At 41.9% G+C, this 12649-nt stretch overlaps 1 protein-coding gene across 2 annotated transcripts in view; it reads left to right on the top strand.

The window, feature by feature from the left end:
• LOC148019729 (pre-mRNA-processing factor 19-like) overlaps window positions 1–11739 on the top strand; it is a 32461-nt gene extending 20722 nt beyond the window's left edge. Inside the window, exons 17-19 of one of the 2 annotated variants that reach the window (XM_087699871.1) lie at window positions 10743–10813; window positions 10949–11069; window positions 11212–11739. In XM_087699871.1, coding sequence (XP_087555997.1) covers window positions 10743–10813; window positions 10949–11058 — 181 coding nt within the window. In that variant the 3' untranslated portion in view covers window positions 11059–11069; window positions 11212–11739. Of the gene's footprint in view, window positions 1–10742; window positions 10814–10948 lie in introns of both variants that reach the window. The other variant, XM_087699870.1, reaches the window with a different exon arrangement.
• Window positions 11740–12649: the final 910 nt, after the last annotated feature.

The following is a 12649-nucleotide window of genomic DNA, read 5'->3' as shown; positions in this document are numbered from 1 at the left end:
TTTTGTCCTTTATTTGGGGTTGAATACTCCTCATCATCAGCTACTCTCTTCTTATCATTCTTTTGGAATGATTTGTTGCCATTGTGCTCCATTTCCCATGTCTCAGCATGGTCAATGAGTTCCCTGAGACTAGAACAATGATAATGATTAAGAGTAGTACGAAGTTTAAAATGCAAACCTCCTTGAAACTTTCTAAGCTTTTTTGAACTGCTGATCTTGTTGAAATGTTGGACCTTCAAAAGTAGCTCCCAAAATCTCTTGGTATAGTCTCCAAGTGACTCATTTTTCCTTTGTTGCCAAAGCCGATCCCATTCCATTTTTACATCTCTTTTGAAATGAACAGGAAGAAATTGGCTTTGTATCATGCGAACAAAGGACCGCTATGATTTTGGGGCAGCATGATCATATTCCAACCCCGTCCACCAAGTATGGGCTTAGTCGGTTAAATGTAAAGCTGCAAACTTAATCTTTTCTTTTTCTTTATACTTGTCACGACCATACAAAATTTGAAATTGACGAATAAACTTCAGAAGAAGATCAGGATTTCGGGAACCATCATACATACTGAACTTGATTTTCTTTTCAAGTTGAGATAGTGACTTAGTCTTCTTCTTCTTTTTATGCCTTCGTCCGTGCTCGGATCTTGAGGTTGAAGATGAAGTGCTTGATGGGGATGAAGATGGAGACGAGGGTGAAGAATGTCGACGCCTTTGGCGATGATGAGGTCTTCCACGAGAAGGGTGTGACTCTTCATCACTAGAAGAGGGTCCATCAGAGTAGGCTCCAGATGACTTTGAAGAAGAGGACGAGCTTCGACGCGATCTCTTTCTTTGTCTTGAAGTAGAATGGGACTACCTCTTAGAAGTAGTTGGACTTCTTGATCGGCTCCTTTCATTGGTATGGCTTTGTCTCCTTGAAGCAGATGGGCTTCTTTCCTTAAATTCTTTGGGATTCTCAACTTTTTCTAGTTTGAGAAGTTGGTCACGAATTTGCTGATTCTCCTCTCTAAGACTTTGAATGGCTTGAAGGATAGCACTCGACTGATCCATTGAGACTCTTAAGAAAAAAATATGCTCAAGCACTCAATGCAAGGGCTGAAAACAAACAAACTTATAATTGTAAGCACTACCAGTGTTGGGGTGAGGACCGAGCCAAAGCTCTGATACCACTGTAAACACCCCGAACAACGTAGTATGCTTAACAATTATGATATTCGCTTGTTTTCGAGATTTAATATAAAAGAGAATGAACACTTAAAGCTGAAAATGAAAATTACTCACAAAATTACAGCCATGAAAATGTAAAAGTAATGGAGACAAGATTGAGGGTTGAAGATGGGCAACCCCCAAAAACCCCCCCTTCCCCCCCCCCCGAAGGAATGTATTTCTGCTCAACCCAAGTCCCTTAGGGAAGAGCTCAGTTACAATCAACCCGAGAGTGAGGAGAAGTAATTCTCACTCTCACAAGATCATGCAAAGATGTACAAACACACATGCATTATCTATTATGCAATGATAAGAATTGATTTCTTTATAGTTATGAGAGAAGAAAGAGGGGAAATCAGCCTTTCTCCATCGTTGAACAGTAGTACATGGATAGGGCTTGCTTCTTGTTGCTAAAATGGAAGAAAGAGCTTGAGAAGGAGGTGCTGTAATGAATTTACAGGCTTGCTGTCCTGTAAAACAGCAGTGATAGAAGAGGGAATATGAATGAATTTGATAATGGAGAAGTGGGGGATGATGATGGGGATGGATGGGGCCAGTTTCTGGCTATCTGTGGGTGTTGTACATGAGTTTACAGCAAAGAAAAATGATGCTGAATGAAGAAAAACGAGCTCTTATTTATAGGAGAGGGAAGAGCTAGTACAAAAGGGAAAAGTGGAGTAGGACAAGACAAGTGTCCAGCCACATGTCATGAGATGTGACAAGTGGTGGGACACTTGGAAACTTGTGTGACAAGTATCTTGACACTTGTCTCTTCTCTATGGCCTTCCTTTTTGGGCTGAATACTATCAAGAATAGAAACAACCAAATTTAGTAAGCACAGTTAGAGTACAGAACTTACTATTTTTAGAATGACATCCCTATTTTTTAGGACTAGCATTTTTAGGCTAATTCGAGGCTCTTAAAATTTAGGGATCTCCTAAAATTTAGAGACCCCCCCAATATCGGTGTCATATGAAAGCTTTTTCCGTGTACATCGCAAAAACGGTATCAGAATCTTCATGTGACTTTTCTATGCAAAGAAATGGGCATTTCAAGCTTTCAGCCCACACATGCACATTATATAAGCATTTCATGATCATGCCATCTTGTTGATTGTAATTGTCTGTTCTGGGGGATCTAGCCCACACTTCAAGGCATCAATCTTTTCTGTGTGCGAGTCTAACCCTGATATGCGTGAGTTCTGGTCACAGGCGTCCAATCGGGCCATATAGGTGGAAATGTGAACTATCTTTTCTCTAACCCACGGCGTGGATCCACCATAACCTGTGACCACTCATCAGTGGCCAGCTCCAATGCACTTTTCTTTATATCTAATTAGTGCAAAGGAAATAAATTTAATAAATCATTATATAGACAAATTAATGAAAAAGGATACAAATTTTGTTTCTATAGACTTGTGACAGAGAAGAATCATAACAAATCTCTGTGTCTGTTAACCATGTGTCTCGTAGTAGCATATAAGATAATCTTGTCAAAAATGCCTTCGAACATATGCGACCATGGATTCCTTGCCTTTGACCAAGATCACCAAAGTGTTCCCTCATGTGAGCTGAACTTGGAGCCAATCTCGCTCTCTGTCAAGTAACAACCCATCATGAATCTAGATATCAATCCCAACTTTAATATTTGAACTTGTTAGATGTCAATCAATGCTTTAGGGGAATCCCTCTCTGGAACTTGTGCACATGTATACTTGTATAGATGAGCCTCACCTGCCCCACCTCACCATTCTCTTGCACTCCCTCTTTGGCACTCCAGAATTGCAAGGGATGATTGCATCACTTGTACTAGAAAGCAGGAGGGGTTGCCAAGCCCTTCCCTCGGTTTGAATAAGGTTATTCTTTTTGCACCTTGGCCGGAGGATTTGAATTGCTTGAAGTTGCACATGCCTCATTGGAACTGTTAGATTGTGATGGAAGCCTTGCCTGTAATTGCAAAGGCGTCTCATGCTCAAGTAGCATCGAGGACATATGTAGATGTGTGAGTGCATCAGAAAACAAAGGAAGGAGAATCCTAAAGTAAAGTAGGCTAAAGAACTAAGAGCACTAAGTAAAAGCTAGACTAGCTTAGATCACCCCAAGGATGCTAGTCTTAGTGTTTGGCCTCCATCGTATCACGCATGGGATTTAGCAAGTAGTTGCCAATGAAACACATGTCAAGGTAGGAAAGAGATGGTGAAAAGTACACGTGGGGAAAAATCTAATGGATTGGAGTTAGCAGACTAGTCACACAACCCTTAAAAAGTTGGATAGCAAAAAGTACCATGTAATGGAGTGGGGTTAGTAGTTGAGTCACTTAACCTTCAAGAGTCCTATAACACTGGGACAAAGGGGATTGTCCAGGTGCTACATATCTAGTGGCATGCCATTAAGGTGGTTGTGTGCAAGGAGGAGTAGGTGGTGCGGGAGTTAGGGGCGTAGCCTAACTCGATTGGCTAGGGGGACAACAATTGATGGATGCAATTGTGGCCTTTGCTTAGCTAGAAGACCTTGGGCCTTAGTACGATACTCCTCATCTATATGGCTCAAATGTTGGCAGTGTGTATAATCATTTTTTAAAAAGAAGTTGCTAGATGGGTTTAGTTTTGTTGTTTTGTATAAGGAAGGGGTCTCACCCTTATTTTGGGTTGCCTTCCCATCTTGAGAGTTCTTACCACCTTTAGTTTTTCCTTTCAAAGAAGTGGTTTTGCATGATCACAAGAATTGATATTCGAACTCATAGAAGTTCAAGAAGTGGGGTAACAAAATGATGCGTTGCATAAAGTTGAAGTATTTAGAAGGTAGGTTATTTAAGAAAAAGTGACCGGATCATTGTCTTATTCCCAACGCAGCTTGTTTAAGAAAAAAGTGATTGGATCACCTTCTAACTTTGTGGAGCCAATAGTGGCAAACTTGATGGGTAACCACCTAGACTAAACTAGCTTGACTTTCAAATCATCCCCTTCCTTAATAGAAAACACTTGTAGCTCATAATCAATATTGATATGTTGGGTTTGATCTCTCACCACATAGCAATCAAGGAGATGACTTCGACTATTGGATGGTAAGGAAAAGTGTTGTAGGTGCGAGTGAAACTTAGAAAGTAACCCTTGTATTAACTTGACGTTTTCTGTCGCATTGCGAGCTATCTGTTGATAACCCTCCTTGGTGGGGAGACTCGCAGGGAAAGGTTACCCAACAAGGTAGCCTCGAAACCGCACTCCAAGGATGGAAGGCCGTACGTGTTTCGGTGGTTGCATTCCTATGTGAAGCTATTCAGTGATATTTGTGAGACCTTCATAGCTCATAATTTCCGATCCCTTGGGAAAGGGCAAAACCACCCCTAAGGCATGATCACCATGTGCCAAACAATTAAGGTCTTGCGATATCACTTACCAATCTGCTTCACCAAAAGAGTTTCCCTTAGTCAAGGGTCTAGCGGGTAACTCGCGAGGACGGACACCACCTATGAGCCGATGTCCAAGCTAGGTATGGCTCTCCCTTTGTGGGAACCCTTTGGGAGGGGATTTTTAGTGGGTGAAACTCCCACAGTACTTGGTTTCCCTTCAAGGTGACCTAGTCCCTGGCGCGCCCCTCTATCCAAGACTTGGGTCTTCCACGGATCTATCTAGAGGGAGATGGTTCTCCTTCCTTAAGTTGCCAAAGGTGCATTGGGGCGGCTGGCTGTGCACGTAATAAGCAAGCACCAAAAGGTTTTGATCCCTACAAGCTCTGCGTATGTGGGTTACACTGATTGAATCATGAGCAATGGACTTATGCGAGTTCCTTCACTGTAACCTGGACTTGACTTGAATTTTTTTATAAAAAAAAGTGAACACTTACAAATTAACCCTAGAGTGCCTACTATGCATGCAAATAGGATCCATAAGTGGGTGGGTATTGAATGGGCATGGACATTGTAGCCCAAGGAGGGTGGATAGAAACACATTATAAGCAGAGGATGGAAGTCCTTGCATTGGAGTGATCCATGGAGCATGTGACGGTCTACCACCATAAAGGTGTGACTCGACCCTGTGCTGCAAAACAGAATGCTGGGGATGAATCTGACAAACGCCCTTCTAAAAGGTAGGCTTACCGCGTGATTTCCAAGTGTTGCTCCAGTAAATGTAGGCAACACTGTTGTCACATGGGAAACTGCTTGCCATGACCAATCCCACTAAACAGGAACTTTTGCACGCACAGAAAACACACCTGTGGTCATAACAATAAGTAACCACAGGTAGTGGCTAGGGTTTGAGACTCCTGCCACTGTTACTCTTTATGACATTTTTGATTGCTGTTTTATTTTCTTTACCTTGGCTCAAAGCTGAGGTGGATCTAATTGAATCTTCTATTCTGGAAAGAATAAACTGTATGCAACAGCCCAGCATAGGATGCATTAGATCTTTAGAGTAGAATGCTGTGGAACTTGGTAAGGAGTAGGTTGAGGGGTAAGGTGGCTGCAAAGTGGGACTGCAGGTCAGACCACATTGTGCCAGGTAGTGGTCTTATGAGATTCTTAGTGGGCACATTTTTAATATTCAGGTTTGTCCTCTTCTAGTGTACCTTCTGACTCAGGATTCTCTCTCTACCTTGTCCTCATTTAAGTGGTGTTGGTGCTAGTTGGTTTCAGAGCCTTTTTCAGCATAGGGTAGTAAATTGTGCTTTTCTTCATGTCTGCCACCTGGCAAAGAAGTTGCTGTGTTTAAAGTGCATGGACATCTGGTTGCAACTGGAGTGGTAATGCTGACAGATTGGGCTGATCCAAAGTCGTTTTATTTGTTACCCCAAGGGTTTGGCGGGGGATTCAGAATCTGTGTATATACTTTGTATTCTTCCTAGTTACTTCAAACTACGAGATACCATACTAAGAGGAATAAAATTCCTATCCATCTACATAATTGGGGAGTTGTGCAACCAGTTTGCTTTCCGCTTAGGTTTAGGTTGTGTGGATTTAATTAAAAACTTAAATTTGTAAACAAGGTGTTGAATAGCACTGATCAGTGGTTCATTTTTCTCTTTAATTGGTTGTTTCATATGATCAAGTTGGTTCTCTCTTTATCAGGTGATTTCCCTGGGGGCAATGGGCACCGTGATTTTGGTATATTATTTTCACATTATTAGTCATGTTACTTGGGCATTAGGGCTAGACCCATTGCAACTGTGAGAAAAGTTAACTCGATTGTACTTGTCAAGAATCAAGATCAAGTCCAAGATCACTTTGGGTATCATAATTTTGGCGAGGACTTGTTGAGAAACCCTTCACCCTTAATCGCAGTTTGCGTTTTTGCGTTTTGCGTTTAGGGTTTGCAGCCCCAAAAAAGGGTGCCATCCAAGACTGATTGTGCCTATTTATAGGCCACTCTCTCATTCATTCCTCACGGCTGATTCACTCAGTTTGTCACCTCTTCTCTCGAGCCTCTCCACTGCCCTCACACCCCTTCAGGAGGACAGTGCGGTTTGTGGTTTGTGGCTGTCTTCATCATCATCCTTGTGCTACGACACCCTTGTTTCCTTGTATCACATTCGCTCCATGATTCAAAACTTCATCATCCCATTCATCAAAGTTTCTTCTCTCTTCTCTTCTCTTCTCCATGTTTGTGGAGTTCACTCTGTGTTCCTCCTCGCCAATCCTAATGTCTCACTAGCGTGCCATCTTTTGATATGGTATTAGAGCCAGATCTACTCAAACAGCGACAAAGATCCTCTACTCTAGTGACGGCAAGGACCGGTCTCGGGTTAGGCATCCACTTCTCTTCTTCTTCCACTGCATCAATATCTCGTTTTTGCAGGTTTCAGGTGTTTTCAGCTTGCTTCCCACATCCCTTTCGCAGAGGACATTGCAGTCTCAGCTGTCCCTTGCTGTCATCTACAGTTTGGCGCTTGTTTCCAGCCTTCCACCTGCAATTTGCAGTTGTTTACAATAGAGCGGCTGTTATTGATCACTCTCCATTCAAAAAATAATCTCGTTTTCGTAAATTTCAGGTATTTTGGCTTGTTGCCCACACTCCAGATGTGGAGGACATTGCGGTCCAAGTTGGCCATTGTTGTCTGTAACAGTTTGGTGTCTGTTTCCAGCCTACCACACACTGTTCGGAGCTGATTTCAACATACTATTTGCTACTTTTGGTTTTTCGTGCATTTTTAGTCTTTCTCTCTCTTGCAGCTTGCGTTTTTAGTCTCTCTGTCACCAGGTGGTAATACTTTTTACAGTTGCTTTTTTTATTTACTTATATAAATATATATATATATTTTTTTCTTTTGTTGCTGTTGCTTCTCATCCCCAGAGTTCTCTTGGAATAAGCCGGGATCTTTGCATAGCCAGAAGAGGCAACCATTGGGACAAATTGGACTAATGGTTTGTGTGAGCCTTAGGACCGGTTCCATATTGAATGGGCAGTGAAGAATAGAATGCCAGTGGTTTGGGATTGTGTGCTTAGCCATTGGAGATGGTGGATGACAATGGGCTTGGCCAAGACAGATGATGCATATGTGAGAATGCTCTCAGAATTAAAGTCATCGTAATTGAGCCACATTACACTTTTTGATGTGGTCACAATGATAAAAGTTGCTCAGAACAACTTGAAGAATGCAAGGGTCACCATCCCTAAAATTTAGGGAGTGACTATTTTTGAACCCCTGAATCTATTCGCGTCATTATCTTTGTTTTTGCACAAGGATTAATTATCTGGTCTGTGCCGAGGTCAAATTTTGTACCGATCATGAAGAATTTTAGACCAGAAGGTTTATATGGAATGTTGTTACATGTATGCCATGTGGTACAGATTCCCAAAAGAGAGAGAGAGAGCATTTAAAAAAAACGTAATAGGTATAAGGGGCAGATGGAAGAATGAAGTTTGGAGGAGACGAGGGCAGATTGCTGCAAGAAAATCAGCCATGGAGAGTACTTCTATGTCTCTGACTCAAGTACAGAGGTAGAGCTTACTCCCTCTGATCAACTCTCTCTATTCTCAGAGGAAATGCTTTGCATGATGGACTGATTCCATCGAAGGTACAATTCTGTGTTTTCTTTGAAATTTCGCACATGTTGAATAGTAAGAATAGTGTGCTGGACAGTAAGAACAGTGAACTCTGGACATGCTGGACAATAAGAACAGTGAATTCAGAGATCTGCACTGTAATTCCTCACACGAATCATTGAGCCTTGGTCACATACTGAATAGTAAGAACAGTGAATTCTGCACATGTTGGACAGTAAGAATAATGAACTCTGGACATGCTGGACAGTAAGAAAAGTGAATTCAGAGAAATTCGCAGTCCGTGAGCCATGAGTGGTTGGATTTCCTTTCTCTCTCAGATTGGGATTCAGAGGGGGATTTTCTTACTTCGCCTTCAAAGGGGAACTTCCAATTCTTTCGGCTTGAGAGGGGGCTTCTACTTCTACTCCTTTCGATTCAGAGAGGGACCCTATGTGCCATGAAGTTCTTCACACACCACCACCTTTCACTTTCGAGGAATGGCTCTCCTTTGAGCAATCATTTCCTTTACTCATACCCAGGATCTAAAGGATCTACCTAGATCGGGGCCCTTGGATCTTCAGCAACGACTTGGTGACCAGGCCTTCGTTTTCCTTCCAGCATGGAGTCATGGAGCTAGTGGCTTCTCTCCCAAGGTTGAGTTTCGGGCTCTACGACTCATCCAATCTCCTGACTATCTTCAAAGGTCTCCTTTCAAGTGGTATTCTCAGATTACAGGGTGGATCTTCTTCATCCCTTGGTCAACATGGAGCCACCTCCTGAGCTCGAGTACGGGCATATCCTTATGGCTCTCGGCACCACACAAAGTCCGACATTTCTCATTATGCATTGCATGTTTTCATCATCTTTGTACTAGGGTGCTTGGGCAAGTGAACAATTTTTCCACGAGGGACACTGTCCAAGTGGCACGTGTTGCATGAGCATTCTTTAGCATGTAGCAATGCATCTCCACCTCATTCTTCTCTTGTTCCCCTTTTTGGGCTTGAGAGGGGGTTGAGAAACCCTTGGGCCTTCACCCTTCACCCGTAGTTTGTGTTTTTGCGTTTTGCGTTTAGGGTTTGCAGCTCCAAAAAGGGGCGCCATCCTAGACTGACTGTGCCTATTTATAGGCCCCTCTCACATTCATTCCGCATGGTTGATTCATTCAGTTTGTCACCTCTTCTTTCCAGCCTCTCCACTGCCCTCACACCCCTTCAGGAGGACAATGCAGTTCGTGGTTCGCGGCTGTCTTCGTCATCTTCCTTGTGCTACAGCACCCTTGTTCCCTTGTATCACATTCACTCCATGATTCAAAACTTCATCATTCCATTCATCAGAGTTTCTTCTCTCTTCTCTTCTCTTCTCCATGTTTGCTGAGTTCACTCCATGTTCCTGCCCGCAAACCCTAATGTCTCGCTGGTATGTCATCTTTTGACACTTAGATCTTTCTTCTTACACCCTCTTCATGCATTTGTGTAATATCAAGTGGGTTGAAAGTAGGTTAGTAGCAATGCAATGTGCACATTCGTATGCACATATGTGCACGTCCATATGTATACATGTATAGTTAGTCATCTGATGCAGGGCATTCTAGAAAATATGAAAATATCAGTATGGACATTAGAATCTGCTGAAGGTCTCACTTCACAGGAGAAAGGGGGTTTTCAGTCTGGAATTAAGGAATGCACTATCTTATATCAGGGCTTTTGTAATTAACGCTCTAAAGTTGATGGCAAAAATTGTGTTCACGAAATTGGCTGTCTACCATTTCTTGTATGAGATCTTGTTGATATGCATGCTTGCCATGCATTGACCCATGTGTGTTTTAGAAATGGTAAATAAGAAGTGTGCACCTTTTCAAGGGTGTTATGAATTGCATCTCTCTCACTTATGGTTTGGGTTCTCCCTTCAATTCCTGCCTTTGTCATATGGGTGTTGACTGTGCCTGGTTGGTCTTCCCTTTGACTGAGATATGATACATCCCTCATTGCCATTCCTCCACCCTCTTTGTCTTCAGATTCTCTTAACAGTTTCACCAGCTTAATTCTTGCATGGTGTAGTACGATTCCCAGTTGGTAATGTAAGAGGTCTGGATGGATGCTTCTTGATCAAGCATTTACAGGTTTGCAAGCATCATAGTGCAGAGTCAGATGCTCGGTTGGATGAGTACCTTGACGAGTTCCTTAGTATGGTGGATGAGGCTTCTTTAGCCAAGAGTGTCTGACTTGTTAATGCCTTCAGTCTGCAAGGGAAGCACTGAACAGTGTTGTTTTGAGCTCAGTAGAGCTAGGTGGATGAGGTATCCTTCATTTGAGATTCTTGAATATTTAGGAGGATCCTTAAGTTTTAGGAGATTCCTGAAAGCTGGAAGTCTTGAATCAGGTTGAAACTAGATGAAAAATTTTAGGAGGCTCCTATTTGGGTTGCCATCTTGACTCTACTTCTTGTGCCCTTTGACTTCAGTGAATATGCCATGAAGTAGGATGATGACAATGTAGGATGACAACCAGTTATACTGGCTTTGTCAAGGAGGCTGATTTGACAAGATAATTGATGTGCAGGATCTATCAGGTTGCTGGTGTCAAACAGGAATGGAACACTATAAAGGTCGTACCAGATCTTTCAGGAACAGGTATGTTTTGTTACTCCAAGTTATAAGTTCTGTTTTCAGAATTCTCGTTTCTTATCAACTGATATGCTTTGTTACTTCAAGTTGTAAGTCTGGTTTTCAGAATCTTCGTTTTTTATTGACTGCTGTAATTTACAGGCAAAGTTACTTCTGTTCGATTTGGCCCGCAAGCAAATTACTTGGCCGTCGGAACTGCAGACAGAAACTTACGGATTCTTGGCATCCCAAGTGCATCCTCAGAATCCTGAATTTGAATAAGGTCAATGTAACAGATGACCAGTTTTTTTCTTTATCAAATGGTGATGTCCTTGATTGAAGACCCGGGTGGAGGCAAAAGATTTTTCCTAGCAGGCATGTTGAGGACAGCTGTCATGCTGAGGGCAGCTTTCTTGTTCTTGCAGAGGACCTTGGTGATCTTGTTTAAGGCTCAGTGATCTGCTTTATGGGGACGTCTGATTTTATCTCTAGTAGCAGCACTGATCGATTCTTCGATCACTACCTTTTCCATTACAGATTGGTAACCCGGACAGAGCCTGCTTCAAGGCTTGCAAATATCAATAGACTTTTTGCAGACCGCGGAATGGCATCAATCTGCTTTGACATGAAGCTTATTAATGGTGAAAGCTTTTTGAAGTGTAAAACATGAATTCAATCGCATTTTTAGTAAAAATGACAGATGATCCTTGAGAATTAGTTGGTAATTGGAGCTGAGATTGCAGTAGATGAGCAGGTTAGTATGTAGATCGTGGCTATTCTTTTGCAGACTGATTAGTTTTCTTACTTGCATCTCAGACCATGTAATGGTAATACTAGATGATGTCTCTCCATGGACTGTACTAAAGAAGCCGTTTGGATCTTATGGATGTAAAACATTTCAAGCACAAAATGGAAAGTCACAAAACTGGTGTCCATGCCATTTTAAAGTTTAATGTTATTGAATAACGAATTTTTAACAGATAAGTGGTTTCTAGCGTCTCTTCATGGGGTCATGTTTTACATTGCATTATCAAGTTTCTGTCTGGACTCGTCAGCTTGTCAACAGAGGATTGGGCCCACCCTCAGATGCTGCTGCTCTTTTATTTGTGTTGGGCCATTTTTGTATTTGGTGCTTGACCTGTTTTGTAAGTTAACTTTCCAGCCATATGCAGCAATTCTTTGGTCTATAAAGCCTCTACTGAGCACAGATTGTTAGGGATTTGTACTGTAGACTGTCTGATATTGATATTCCCACATTCTGAATAATTATATAGTGAGCTAATCTAAAAATTAATCTAAGCTTGGGCACATGGTAAATATGGTAGCTTAAGATGGTTTTTGAAGTCGCAAGCTTTCAATTTTAAAATGAAAATTTTACCGCTGCTGCTAGTGCTTTTGGTGGCGTCAGGATTCGGCTTGAAGCAGTGGACACTTTCTGTGAAGGTTCAAGTAGTATGTGATGGCATGGCTATTGATATCTGAGCATCTAGTCTGTTAGCACCTTTGTCCAATGGTATGCTTCAAATTTTATCCCCTCTGGCGTTCGTTTTCACAGAAGCATTTGTCAACAGTTTGTATATCGCTGAAATGCTTGGTTTCCATGAATCAGATTGATCTTCTTGAAAGAGGCCTTTGAATCGTTTTGTTTATAACAATCTTGATAACCGGGTCTCGTCTGCTGTTGTAACTAAACTGCTCTACAGCACTTTGCGGGAAGTTATACTGATGTCGTTCTCCTTTAATTGTTTGCTCCTAACTTTGGTACATAAAATTGAAATTAAAAGGTTTGAGTGTTAATTCTTGTTGGCAAAAGTTTATTGAAAGTGCTTTTGCAATGGTAGGCTTGTAATAGTTTAATGTGTA

The sequence above is a fragment of the Lygodium microphyllum genome, chromosome 19 (assembly GCF_053477565.2).
Source record: "Lygodium microphyllum isolate KBCC chromosome 19, Lygodium_microphyllum_v1.1.10, whole genome shotgun sequence".
Lineage (NCBI taxonomy): Eukaryota > Viridiplantae > Streptophyta > Polypodiopsida > Schizaeales > Lygodiaceae > Lygodium > Lygodium microphyllum.
This window is presented reverse-complemented; position numbering and strand designations above follow the sequence as displayed.